Consider the following 13,562-nt stretch of genomic DNA (forward strand, 5'->3'; position numbering starts at 1 on the left):
GGGGGCCCCTGCCATGGCAGGGGTGGCACTAGATGGTCTTGAAGGTCCCTTCCAACCCAACCAGTGTGGGGTTCTGTGATTTTCCTGTGGTGTCTCAAAGTTCTCTTTTGGAGGGATTTACTGCAGGGCTTTTGTCTCTTTAGTTCCCTCTTGTTAAAAGCAATCTCTTGCCTCACCTGATCCTGTCCAACACCAAAACATGGATGAACATGTCCTGGCCTGAGTGCATCCCAAATGAAAGAAAGATGATTCTGAGAGGTTGGGTAATGACCAGGAGATAAAGCCAAAAAGTCTGACCCTGTCATGCAATTAACCTTTCTTATGAGATCCCACTTGTAAAGGCTGCCAAATTTTCCTCTTGGAGATTATGGCGTTCCCATATGTCTTCAGGTTCTCTGGGTTTGGGTTTCTGCAGCTTGCAATGTGCTGTTGTGGGAACAGCCTGGTCCAAGGCACTGCCTTCTCCTGTCATCAGCAGGAGACAAATTTAAGGGATGGGATCACACAACTTCATCTTTTCCATGCTGCAGTCTAGTCTTAAGCCTGTTGGCAAAACTTTTACCCTGCTGAATTCCTTGGTGATGAGTGTTATTTCTTTGACTGATGTGCACAGGCAGGGGAACATTTCTACATCACTGCCCAAACTTCCTAAAACATACTTAAATAATTTACATAAAATCCAAATCTGCGTGTGAAATATCCTCATGAGTCAAGGGTTTGTTCACTGTGAATCCATTCCGTGAGTGGGAGGAAACCTAAACTGTCTTGGATAAAATGGCCTTTGTAAAATATAGATCAATTTCCTAATATTTATGTCAGATTCTTCTCATTATGGGTTTTTTTTCCCCCCTTCTTTCTAATTTCAGTCTGAAACTGCCTCAGCAACTCCTTGCTCTCAGTGGTTCATGTGGATGTTAACACTAAATCAGGAGAGTTTCTTCTGTGCCTGTCTCATTAAATATTATCTCTCTGATTTGCCAGTGTGGATTATAATAGAGACATTAAAAAGGCATGTGTGTGCAATTGCTTTTTAATGCCACTGCTATTTATGGGTGATTTTAGTTTCAAAGTAACATGGAAAGTCATGTAAAGACATAAAGCTCTTGGTGTTAAGGGAGTGCCAAGGAACATTGATCATACATGAAGTTAATTAATTCAAGTAGTGTTAAGGATCCTAGAATGAAGCAGATTTCTGTGTGCAATGTATTGTGGTTGTGCCAGCCAAACTCAGGGTTGTACTAAATATTGCAACCTCACAAGCAGTGAAAACCCATAAATTTTATAGCTCTGTATGAGCATTATTAACAAGAGTCATAGCAGTTCCAGGTATGACAGACATTGCCTGATCCATGAATAATAGGAAAAAAAAAGTTAATTCAGTTCTGTGTGGAAACACAAATCTACATTTATCCAGCAATCCTGGTTTTCACTTGTGCATGACAGTTCCCACAGCAGAGCAAGCCCAGCTAGCTCAGAAGTCTCCTGAAGGGTTTTAAATCCCTAAGAGCCTTTCAATACATCACTTAAACCTTACCTGGGGCAGGGGGGCTCTCCAGAATCCTGTTGAACAGTTTCCCAGAAGATTTGCTTCTTCACTCTGGGCATCTTCAAAGTTAGCAACAGCTACACAGAGTGGAGCAGTGTCTGCCAGGATTCCCCAGGTCAAGAGCAGTAGCATAAACTTGCTTCATTTAAGTGTGAATAAATCTGTGTGATGTAAGAGGATGGGGCACCAGGTGCATATATTTCATATAGAAACAGATAAATCAAGTATAAAATAAAACTCTACAGGGATTTTGTGTGTCCAACTTGACCAAGTGCCTTAGAGAAGACTGACTTTCAGGTAGTGGTTACCCAAGAGTCTGTAGCTCTCTCTGAATTAGCAATTTGTTTTTAAGACTGTTTAATGTATGTGAAAATACATATAGTACTCCAAAGTTTATCTATAAATATATTTATGTGTGCACATATAATTTCTGCAGGTTTGACTCACATCTGTATAATATGAATAGTTTGCCTATAATCCTGTGGAACTTCATTTTCTGGCAGATAAGTCTCTATTAATTCCTAAAACCCTGAGCAACAACAGAATTACTTTGCAGTGTTAGGGGGGAAAAACATTGCAATAAAAATGAAGCATACTTTTAATTATCTGTAGTCATTTGGATGAAATCTATAATGAGCTTGATAAATGCTGATGCTCTAGGCATCAATTTTTCAAATGACAGTAGAACCAAAAGTATCTGGGAAGGCATTGTTAGCTCAGACTGCACAATATTTTGGAGGTCTTGGTTAGTAGGAATAATTAAAATGACTTATGTAAGATAAGTGTCATATCTCTGTCAGCAACTAAATGTTAAATGTTATTATAAACTAATTACTTCCTCGAATTGAAAAGAAAATTATAATTTTGTGTCTTAACCACTAAAAGATGGTGTCTGATCCTTCTCTCACCCAAGCTCTTTACCAGCACGTCTGCAGTGACTTCACTGCCAAGAGATGCCCTCAAAGCGAGTGAGGAGCGAGTCTGGACCAAAAACCTCACTGCAGGGAGAAGTCAGGATCTGCTTCTGACGTTAATCAGCTCCTAAATGAGTAAAAGAAGAGGGAGCTGATGCTGTGGGGTTTCTCTTTGTGTTTGTGAGTGCAGGGAGGAGGAGGGATCCTGATGGCTCAGCCCTCTGTGAGTCCTTCCTTCCCACGTCCATCTGCTGCAGCTCCGTGCTCGCAGCCTCGGAGTCGTGGCTCACCTCTCCAAAGCCACAGGCATTGCTCTGATGCTCTCCTGCAGGCATTTGCTGTTGAATTGATGGGTTTAATTTGCTCATAAAGGGGTCTGACACATGGCAGAGTCGAGGAATTAGATTCAGGGGAAGTGCAGAGCAGAGAGAGAGGTGAAAAAGGAAAGAAAGAAGTTAAAAACTAATTTACCCTCACTGATTTCACTGCTTATTCTTCCTCTGCTGCCTGAAAATAATGAGCATGGAGCCTGACCTGATAACAGGGGTGATGAGCAGTGTTATCTCCTTTAAAGGTCCCACTGATGCCACAGCTTGTGGAGTTGGACACTGACAGGTGCCAACCTCACACCGTGGTGTGGCACCCACAGGTTTCAGGCTTGTTTAAGAAAAGCACCAATGTGGTCGTGTTGCTTTTTGTGTTTTTGTGTGCTAAGGAAAATGTTTCTCCTGTTGAACAGTGCAGTAATAAACCTCAGCATGCCAGGGGTGATGAAAGAAGGGCTGAGGGAGGAATAACGTAGGGAAAAGGAGAGGCAATGGAGAGATGATGAGGAGAGGTTAAGGCAAAATGCAGGGAATGCAGGAACATAGTTAAGGGGTAGGAAAGAGGAATATTTCAACCTCATCCTTTCAGCTGGCTCTACCCTATAACCTTGCTTGTTGCTTGGTGCATTGTTTTGAATCCCCTCATCCCAATTTTAAACCGTATCTTCACGCAGAATTAGTTGGAAATGAGTCATCATCTCCAGAAAGTATAGCCTAATGCTACTTGAAATATCCTTCCAGGCTTTCCCAGGCCACCAAAGTGCCATATTCCAGCATCTGATCAGAGTCTGGGATGTGTTCCCCTGTCCAGGGGCTGAGGGTGGGAGCAATCCCCTGTCTTTGAGGGTATGCTTGTTTAGGAAGTGGTTCAGGAACCATACAGCGACATCTTTGTGCAAGAAATGGTGCTGCTGGCAAAGCCAGAGAGCAGCTGTGGGGTTTTTGGATGGGAATGGTGTTAAAAGGAGTTAACAGGAGTCCGGGAGCCCACACAGCTCTGCTCGCTCAGGTAACAACAACCCTCACACGCTTGAAAGCCTCGTGAGCATTCCCAGGCAACCTCCAAACCAAACCCCCCAGGTTGCTGACACAGTGGGAATCTTCCTGGCTGCTTTTCTGTCCCACTAAACTTGTGCTGGGCACTGAAATCAAAGCCTCCTCCACGGGAGCAGCCTCCAGAGCACAGCACACTGCGATTGTGCTGTGAGCCTGAGCACAGAGCTGCAGGCTGGTTGTGCTACCAAATTAATTGATCTTCATGGAAGTCACTGCTTTAATTGGGAAGGAACAGTGGCAGGAGACACTGAGAACACCCTTGTGAGCTCGTGTTTAATCTCAGTTTCCACCCTGCATTGATCCCTGGCTCAAAGGATTTGGAGGCAGAGAAAGAGCAGTATTTTGGGGAGATGTAGAATGTTTCTCTTGTTCATGAGTTATACCCTTAGTATTGGTCACTGTTGGAGACTGAATATAGGACTAGGTGGACCTTTGGTCTGACAACCTGCAGCTTATTTTAGGGCTTTTGCACCTACCGAGTTTTAAAGCAGATTTATAGGCTCGGAATTTAAACACAGATTTAAATGCAAAGACCTCCTTATGATCTCTGCCCTCTTCACACAGCATTTTAAAAGGGTAGTGGGAGGGACAGTGAGGCACAGGGCAGAATGAAGGTATATCTCTAAAAGTCCATGATTCTGCAAGTGAAATATGAGCACAGCCTGCTTTAGAGCAAATGGTTCATGCTTGTGGCAAGGAGGAAACTGTGGGTTTAGTAAAAACAAAAATACAATTTCATGTTTCAACAAATTGGCAGAAATGGCAATAAAACTTCCTGAAAATTAAAAATGCAAATGCAAGCCTACAGGCACACACTCCAAAGCAAGAATAAGGTAGAGAGAGGATGTAATTGTTGGTTGGAATCTAAGGATAAACTTAGGCTCAGTGACTTTTCATTACTGTAAGAGCTTGGCTTCCTAAAAGTGTTGCAGATGCTTGCAATAACCTTTTGTAATCCCACAGCACTATTTGCATTTCGTTAGTTCTATTTTAATAAGTTCTGATTTTTCATTGGAGTTACTTAAATTTCTGTGTTTATAAATTTTCCTTGTTAAGAGTCGTTTTCTTGGATCTTTTAAACAGAATTCTGTAGTAGTCTGCAAATGTTCAGATGCAAGTACAGTCAGACAGTTTGCCCAGTGACATCTGTTCAGCAGCATAATTTTACTCAGCTATGAGTGACATATTTAATTAACTGAGACATTTCAAATAGAATTTGACAGCTTTCCAGCCCAGTATCTCCAAACTTACTACTGAGTGAAAATATGCCATCCTAGGAGCGTTACAGGGCCTAGGAAGAATTAGTTTTATGAAGGGCAGTGCTGGGATGTTGGAAAATAATGCATTAAAATATCATGTCTGCCACTTGTGATATATGTGCCTCTTAGCTTCTGAAACATCTCAGTGATTCTGGGGAGTCTCGAGCCTTGATTTTGTTCAGGGTTTCCTGCATCTGCAATTCCAATGTTGTGTTGGGCAGGCAAGATCAGAGTGTTATAAAAAGCTCTTCGATTATCTCGTACAAGTTTTAGTGGAAGGATAATAATGGGAAGTGTGCTTTTCATCAGAAACCACAGCACTGCCGTCTGAGGAACAGATCTGTGGAAGGGCAGCCCCGAGTTCCAGAGCCGTGTCAGTCTTTAGTCCAGCCCAAGCCAATTCAGAATTCTCTCTTGCACAGATGGGTCTGGGCTCAGCCTGCAGGGCAGCAGAGCGCATTCCTTCTGATGTCTGCCACAGATGCTTCAGAGGTGCAGTAGTTTCAGTGGTTATTTCCAGCAGAATGCTTTCACTCTTGGCACGTTGCTTCGGGATTTCACTGAAGCCACTTCCATTACCCGAAGTTGAAACCACTTAATGGAGCTCGAGCAGTAAAGTCTCTCCGAAGCAGGCAGCAGTAAAATCTCTCCAAAGCAGGCAGCCCACAGGGTTTGCCTAAATGAACAGGATTGTATTTTCCCATCAAAAACCCATTAGCCAATAAGCACCAGCACCTCTCTGTTGCTGACAACAATTTGGGGCTGGTGTTACTCAGGAGCCTTTCCTGTTCTGTTTGCTTTCCATGGCACCCAGCCCAGCTGAACCAGTAACAGGATTTCTGTTAATCCACCACACAGGGAAGCTGAGGGAGCTGATATAAAATATTCCTCACAAGGACAACTCCAAGAGAGGTGCTGTAAGGTCTGCTGTATCAGAATTGGACAGTGGAAAACAAAGTCAGAAAGTCTTGGAGGTTAACATGGGAATTCTGGGAATCCAGTTGTGAGTTTGGCTTTGGGTTGTGTGAGATTGAGCAGTTCCAGTCAAAGCCCATGGAAGTGCTGCCATTCCCTCTCCTGCTGGAGAAGTTTTGCTGTCTCTGAGCTCTCTTGTAAAGACAGAGTGAACCTTGCTGGTTTTCCTGTAATTCCCCCACACATGCCCTGTGTGTTACTTCCTCCCTCAATGACCATCTCAGGTAGAGGGTCAGCTAAACCCATCCCATTAGCACTACCCTGGGGATCTTGGCCAAGTTTAAGCCATTTTAGGCAAAGAACTTGTTTTTACCCATCTACTTTGTTGGAAAACACGTTATTTATCTTCTTTATGCTTTCTCCACCACAATGGTTAGCAGCAGTCTCTTCGTTAATGTTTTGGTATTAGAGTGATAAATAAATGCTACAGTTCTGGCAAGCAAATGGTGTCATAAATGTGACAATGAGTGATGGAAGCAGGGTGTGCATCAAGGGCCCAGAACAGCATGGGAGGCTGCCAGCGTGCTGGATTCCATTTCAATCTTTGCCTGTTGAAATTTGGGGAGGTGAAGCTTATGGATTAATTTCCCAGCAGTCAGGAAAGAAGAAAGCTCTCAATCACTGGGTGATTGCCAGCCAGAGAGCTGGGTTTCTCCTCAGCTGTTCAGATTTGTTTGCTTAGACTGATCTTTGGTTTTCTGCATGCTGCCACCACATGTAGAGACGAGTTATGAACACAGGATGCTTGGAGGCTTTAAAAGGTGGATGTGTCCCTCTTCTCTTCCTGCTCCCAGCACACCAGAGAGCAGCTAAGGATGGGAGTGCCTGTTCCCACACCAGGGAACACTCAGAGCATGGCTCTCACCTGTAGCACGTGTTTGTCAGAATTGGCTCTCAGTGTGCCAGGCACTATTCCACTCATGCAAGGGGATATATTTTAACATGGACTCCAGGAGACCCAGGATTGTATGAATTTCTGCATCACAAGGTCTGGGTGCAAGCACAGAGACATATTTTTCAAATGTAGTGTATGATCTACTCAAATTGTTTATCTCCAGACCATGTGAAATAGGCTGCAGGCTACTACCATAGAGTTACTGTTGAAACTTGGGATGCTTGGTTGATTTCCCAGCTATTATAGTTTTATTTTACTCCCCTGTTTTCCTCTGAATTGTTGTGCTAATTAAGCTTGTGAATTTCAATCTCTCAGGTTCTTCAATTATGACATTGCAGCCCCTCTGTGGCAGCACACTGGAGTGTAGCAGATAGGATATTATGAAGTGGAGACATTCAGTGGGAAAATGTCCAAAAGCATTTCAAATCACTTAAGATAATTAAACAAGGGGAAAGAATATGGCGTGTTTCAAGAATATGAGGTGGTTTTGTGAATAGAATGATGTTAGGCACCTGTGCATGGGAAACTCATTACCCATGCTGAACTCATTTTTTACATTGTAATGAGAAAGAAGAATTGAAAAACACCTCTGTGAACATCACCTTTGTGAGTGCTTGCACTGAGACCACCACAGCAGAGGCAGCAGGTTTAACAGACTTGTTTATTCCTCTGGATGTACCTGGGAAAAAAATACAGCAATTGAAGAAATACCAACTAATTTCAGTGTAAAGGTCAAAATGGCCTGAATTGAGATGCTTAAGAATTAATGGAGTAGGCTGGTGTCAGTAGGCAGAATAAATGACATTTTTTATACCTGCCTGTTCACCATCCTGTTTCAGTCTCTTCACCTCCCCCAGATGCAGGAAAGGTTTCAAATGCATTGCTGGAGGGGTTTTAATATGAGTTTGTGTAACAGAGTGAGAGTGCTTGGATGGGGGAGAAAACAGGCACTTGATCACTGGGAAGGACAGAAAAGAGTAAGAAGTCTGAGTGAAGGTCAGGTGTGGGTGTGAGCTGCAGGCAGCACTCCTGAGGGGAAGGGGGGAGCACAGCCACCTCTGCCTTGCCATGGTCAGTGTCCCACAGGGCAGCACAGCAGCTGACTGCCAGCCTTTAAAAAGTCATAAGAATATTTAATGTTCTTCCTAAAACACCAGTTCTTAAAGTAGAGTGACTACACAGAGCTGTGAATCAAAGCCAAGGGGAAGCAGAAAATCAGCCTTCAGAGCACACAAAGTGTTCTGTTCCTCTCCGAAGCTCAGTAGGGCTCAGTAGCACCTTCTCTCCACCACTGAGAAACCAGGTAACCAAAGGGGGGCATCCTTGTGATGCTGAACCCCAGGGTCTGCTCCTGCTGGGAAGGTGCTGAGATTTTTCCTGAGTAGCACTGACGTGAGAAGTGCACAGTTCTTGTCCTTTTTTACAGCCTGAGTCTGCACTTGGTGCCTGGATGGCTGAAGGACAAATTTGATCATAATCTGTGTGAATGACAGATGTAGCAAGAAGGAAAGTCATTGCCTCAGCTGGTGGAAGAAGTGGACTAGGAAAAACTAGAAAAGGCTGGATTTTGGGAAATGCATCATGACAGTAACATCTGTTGGAATGCAAAGACATCTCCCTTGGAAAGTGGTGGGATCAGCATTGCTCCTGACATTTGCAGCTTGATGAGGCAGAACCTGGTTTGATCTATAGCACATTTGGCTTCCAGGAGGCCCCCTGTATGATCCACTAGATTTTTTTTCCATCTCTGACTCCTGTGACTGTCTGTCTGACTCTCCCTGGGTGATGAAATATCATTATAACCTTTTGAAGTAATATATCGGCGCCTGGAGAGCAGAGACTGATTTTCTCATTTGCAAGTGAGAGGCAGTGTGTTAAATTACCACTCCTGTCATTAAATGGATTCAGGAAAAAAAATCTGATGTGCTTGAACCAGGACATTTCTTCCCTCCCCAAACAAACCACCTCAGATTTCACCTTGTGGAGGGCCAGGAAGGTGAGGATTAGAAGTTTAAATAATATTCATCATATCCCCTGAGGCTTGGGTTACTTGCTTGACACCTGAAAATGTTTCAGCAAATCTGACAAGGAGGTTTTCTACTGACTTACAGAGGATGAGAGCTCCTGTGCTGTGTCTGTCGTAGATCAGGAGGCATAAAATTTATCCTTCTGGGCCATGGAAGCTTCTACTTGTTCATTTGGCTCTGAGAAATTTGATCCTGAGCAAGCTGGGATAGTGGAAGGTGTCCCTGCCTGTGGCAGGGGGTGGAACTGGATGACCTTTGAAGTCCCTTCCATCCCAAACCATCCTGTGATCCTGTGAAATGTGAAAAAATGACTGTGCTGATAAACCCAGTGACTAAGCACACGAGTAATTGTGCTCAAGAATTGCACTTTTGCATCTTTGGAGCATCAGTGATAAAGTTGTAGTGTTGTTTCAGCTGATTTTTTAAAATCACATCAAGCAGCTGATGCAGTTCTCCACAGCATTTGTTTCTGTCTCTTCATGCAGGGCAAAGTATTGATAATCATCTGGTACTGCTGAGCATTGTAGCTGGCAACATTTGAAACTCCAGACATGGTGATGAATTGCTCTATGTTATATTAATGTTATTTTGATCCCTGCTCTTTCAGAATTACATTGATCCAATTAGGCTAAGTAGCTTGCCATCTAAATTAATTTACTTTCCTCTATTAATCTCCTTTATTCCGGGTCAAAACCAGAAATGTAAATCAATCCATTGTATTGCATATCTTTGGGGGGTGGGAGGGTAATTAAATTACCTAATAGATACATATGCTGGATTGATTGTTTGCTGTGTTAAACATTATTGCCATAATTGGAAAGTGAAGTGGTGCACCCTCAGTAGTGGAATTTGAGTGCTTCTTACACTTAATTTTCATAACCTGTCAAGAAATGCCTTGCTGTCCCTGGGTACCAGCCCTGCATACACAGCTACACAGCTTTTAGGACACTGGACATTTTGCAAGTGGGGATAACAGCTCCTTCCTCTGCCAGGAGCTGTTGGACTCCCTGGCAACATCTCACAGAGGTCCTCACCCTGAACAGCGTGGAGGAAACCTTTCCCTGGCTCATTCTCAGGCTGGCACCAGCACCGGGGTGGCAGCAGAGCAGATGTCTCAGCAATGATGTCTGAGTTACCAAACTGAAGGAGGGTTAGTGCAGACTCCAGGAAAACTCTCTTGTTTTTGCAGTGGCACATGAAATTTCTATGGTTTGGTATCGTGGAGTCACAGAGTGGTTTGGGTTGGAGGAACCTTGAAGCCCATCCAGTGCCACCCTGCCATGGGCAGGGACACCTTCCACTGTGCCAGGCTGCTCCAAGCCCCAATGTCCAGCCCGGCCTTGGGCACTGCCAGGGATAGCCACAGCTCTGTGTTCCACATTGGAGCATTCTTTTTCTTTCCTTAGGTTAGCCCAACAGTGGGATTCCATCATCTTGGTGCTCTTACCAGTCTTTTACAGCTCACACTGGGAATTCTTGCTTTCAGCCAGTATTTTCAGGGTCTGCATCAAACTTTCATCCTGACAGAGACATTGCTGACACGAGGAACTTGTTTACCTGCTGTGTTTCCTCACTTTAGTGAGTACAATTTTCCATGGAAGACTCAAACAAAAATGAAGCTCTGATGTGAGGGAATGAGATCCAATCCGGTGGCTGGAAACTCAATGCTGGCACACTTAAAACAGATACAAAGTGCAGTAGTTTTAGGTAGGGCTTAGTTTAAATCCTGCCAGGTTTGTGATAGCTCCATCATCACGGGAGATCTAGGCAAGGACTCTTTACAGTAAGAAAATGGATCTGGTTCCTTCCCTGTCGTTGTAGCAGAAGATAAATTTGGGTCAAATGACCCCTGTAATGGGGCAGGGCAAGTTGGTGATCACAAATCCCTTCTGGTATTCAAACCTACGGATCTATGAAATATTTTTAAATCTGTGCCTGAGGGCAGAATCAACAGCAGCAGAAAGGTCACCTTTATCATCATTGCTGTCAAACACCGTGGAAACAGCAGAGCACAAAGCAAGTGTGTTGCTCAATCACTTTGCCCTTCTGCTACATCTGTTACCTTTGCCTGTACTTTGTCCCATTAAATGAAACTCACTCCCCTGTCCTGGATGAACTCCCACTTCCAAAAAGTGCACAGCAAAACTCTGTTGGCTTCAGCGATGGGATCTTGCCTTTACAAAGGCAATTAATGCCTGCTAAGTGCAGAACTTAGCAGTGTTAGATAAATAAAGATAATTATGGAAGCAACTGCTCTTTGTGATAATGAGACAGTAGGAAACAGAGAGGGACTTTTTACAAGAGCGTGCGGTGACAGGACAAGGGGAGTGGCTTCACATTGACACAGGGCAGGGCTGGATGGGATATTGGGAAGGAATTGTTCCCTGGCAGGGTGGGCAGGCCCTGGCACAGGGTGCCCAGAGCAGCTGGGGCTGCCCCTGGATCCCTGGCAGTGCCCAAGACCAGGCTGGATGGAGCTCAGAGCAATCTGGCACAGTGGAAGGTGTCCCTGCCCATGACAGGGGGGGCACTGGAAGATCTCAAAGGTCTCTTCCAACCCAAAGCATTCCATGATTGTTGGATACAGCCCACTGGATACAGTTCCTGGCGGGGTTTGAGGAGGCTGCAGGCACAAGAGGTGAGATCACCACTGTAGTTAAATGTCCTGTGAGGCACCACGGGTGTCCCTGGAGGTTGGTGTCATTTATTATTGTGTATCTAAACCAACACGAGATGTTTGGTTGGGCACCTGAACCCCGCTGTGGGTGTGGTGGCTGCCTGAGATCCAGTTCCTATGGACCCACCAAATGCTGCAGTGTTTTAACATTCCATATCTATTAATATGCTAATATTTCCCACAAGCTGAAAAATTTAAAAGTTAAATGTGAGCATCCCTGCTTGAATACTCACCATAATGCGTCAGGTCTTCATTTTTTTCCTTGCCACTTCCTTATTTTCTTTTTTTCATTTTCTTTTTAGTTTTAGGTCTTGTTTCATTCTTTTTTCTTTTCCCTTCCTCAAGACAGAGGCTTTTAAAGCTGGGTTTTCTCCTTAATAAGTGTTCGTAGAGTTCCTAGCACAACCGGATCCTGATGGAGCCACTGGATATTAATGTGCTGCAAATTAATCAGTAATGAAAATTAAATGTGTGTTTATGCTCTAGTTGCAATGTTTATACAAATACAAGAAATGTGTGCCACGACTGTGGAATAGTTCCCACCAGAATATTTGCACGGGTGCAGCATTAACCAGCTTTAAATAAAAGAAAGGGCCTGGTTTATTTGAATGAACGACCCAAGGGACAAACACAATTTGAAGTGGAACAGGATGAACGCTGTGAAATGCAGAGGCAGGGATTTTCAATACTCTACAGTCTCCGGGTTTCTGAAGGTGATGGTGGCATTTATCTCTTGCCTCCTTCTATATTGTGCTTTTGCATTTCACCAGAAATTCTGTCAAAACTCAAGGATGTTTGTGATGAGGGACACAGCTCAAGACCTATGTTAGGAGTAAATGTGAATGAGAATTCCTCCTTCTGGCTTTGTTAGAAATGCTCTTTAGATAAGGAATTGAACACAGATCAATAGCAAGATTTCTTTTTTTAAAAAAAGAGGCAGGTGCAGCTTTCCCTCTTCCACAAGTTCCCTACAAAAAGAGTTTTCGTAGTTGTCATACACGTGCCTCTCCCTGGAGATTCCTGGAAAATGACAATTGCAAGTCCAAATTTTTTATCCCATTGCCAAAGGCTGGAGGGGAAGTGTGGAGAGAATAGGAACAAACTGCCTCATCCCAGACTTTATCTTGCACAGTCTCCTGGTGCATCATTCTGTTACATTTCCATTTGTGAATATCCTTTCAGATGACCAGAATAAATCCAGTGCTGTAACTTCTGTGATGTTCGTGCAGTGTTTTCCCTGGAGTGCCAATGGAAGGAGTTTGTTTCACTCACCAAGTGCTAAAATTAGTCTTTGGGTGGTCACTTGCTGATGAATACAACAGATTGGATGGGAAAATAAGGAACACAGGGAAAACATTTTCCTTTTCAACAAACCACCATTACTTAACAATACTCCAAACCCCAGTTTTCCCATTTAACCTAAAATGTGTTGAAAATTACATGGAAGATTCAACACTGAAATGTGCTGGCACAGAGTCCTCATTTGGAAGAGAAAAGAGTCTGGAAACTTGTAGTCTATTCACAATTACCACAGGAAGTGTTCGCGCCCTGCAGCTTCAATATTTGGAGTTCTATTTTCCTTTATTCCCTGTAGTTATCGAATCCTTAATGCCTGGCTTTGATCCTTATCTCAAACAGAACTGCTAAAGGATAAATTCAAGGTGAGGTGGCCTCAATATTCCGTGTGCTCTGTTTTTTCCAGGGGCCTGTTAGCCAGAGGCTTCACAGAGACCCATTATCTGCAGGACGGCACTGACGTGGTTCTCACACACAATCACACGGTAAGGTTGGGCTTTCGTGGGTAGATGATGCTTCATCCCTAAAGTCCAAAATGTTCTCTGCCAGGATCTGAGCCCTGGGATGAAACAGCTCAACGTGTGATCTTTT

At 43.8% G+C, this 13,562-nt stretch overlaps 1 protein-coding gene across 1 annotated transcript in view; it reads left to right on the top strand.

The window, feature by feature from the left end:
- Positions 1-13,562, top strand: part of ADAM12 (ADAM metallopeptidase domain 12) — a 155,576-nt gene that overhangs the window by 67,796 nt on the left and 74,218 nt on the right. The window contains exon 3 of the mRNA XM_017733869.1: positions 13,378-13,456. Coding sequence (XP_017589358.1) covers positions 13,378-13,456 — 79 coding nt within the window. The remainder of the gene's footprint in view (positions 1-13,377; positions 13,457-13,562) is intronic.

The sequence above is a fragment of the Corvus brachyrhynchos genome, unplaced genomic scaffold (assembly GCF_000691975.1).
Source record: "Corvus brachyrhynchos isolate BGI_N302 unplaced genomic scaffold, ASM69197v1 scaffold514, whole genome shotgun sequence".
NCBI classification, from domain to species: domain Eukaryota; kingdom Metazoa; phylum Chordata; class Aves; order Passeriformes; family Corvidae; genus Corvus; species Corvus brachyrhynchos.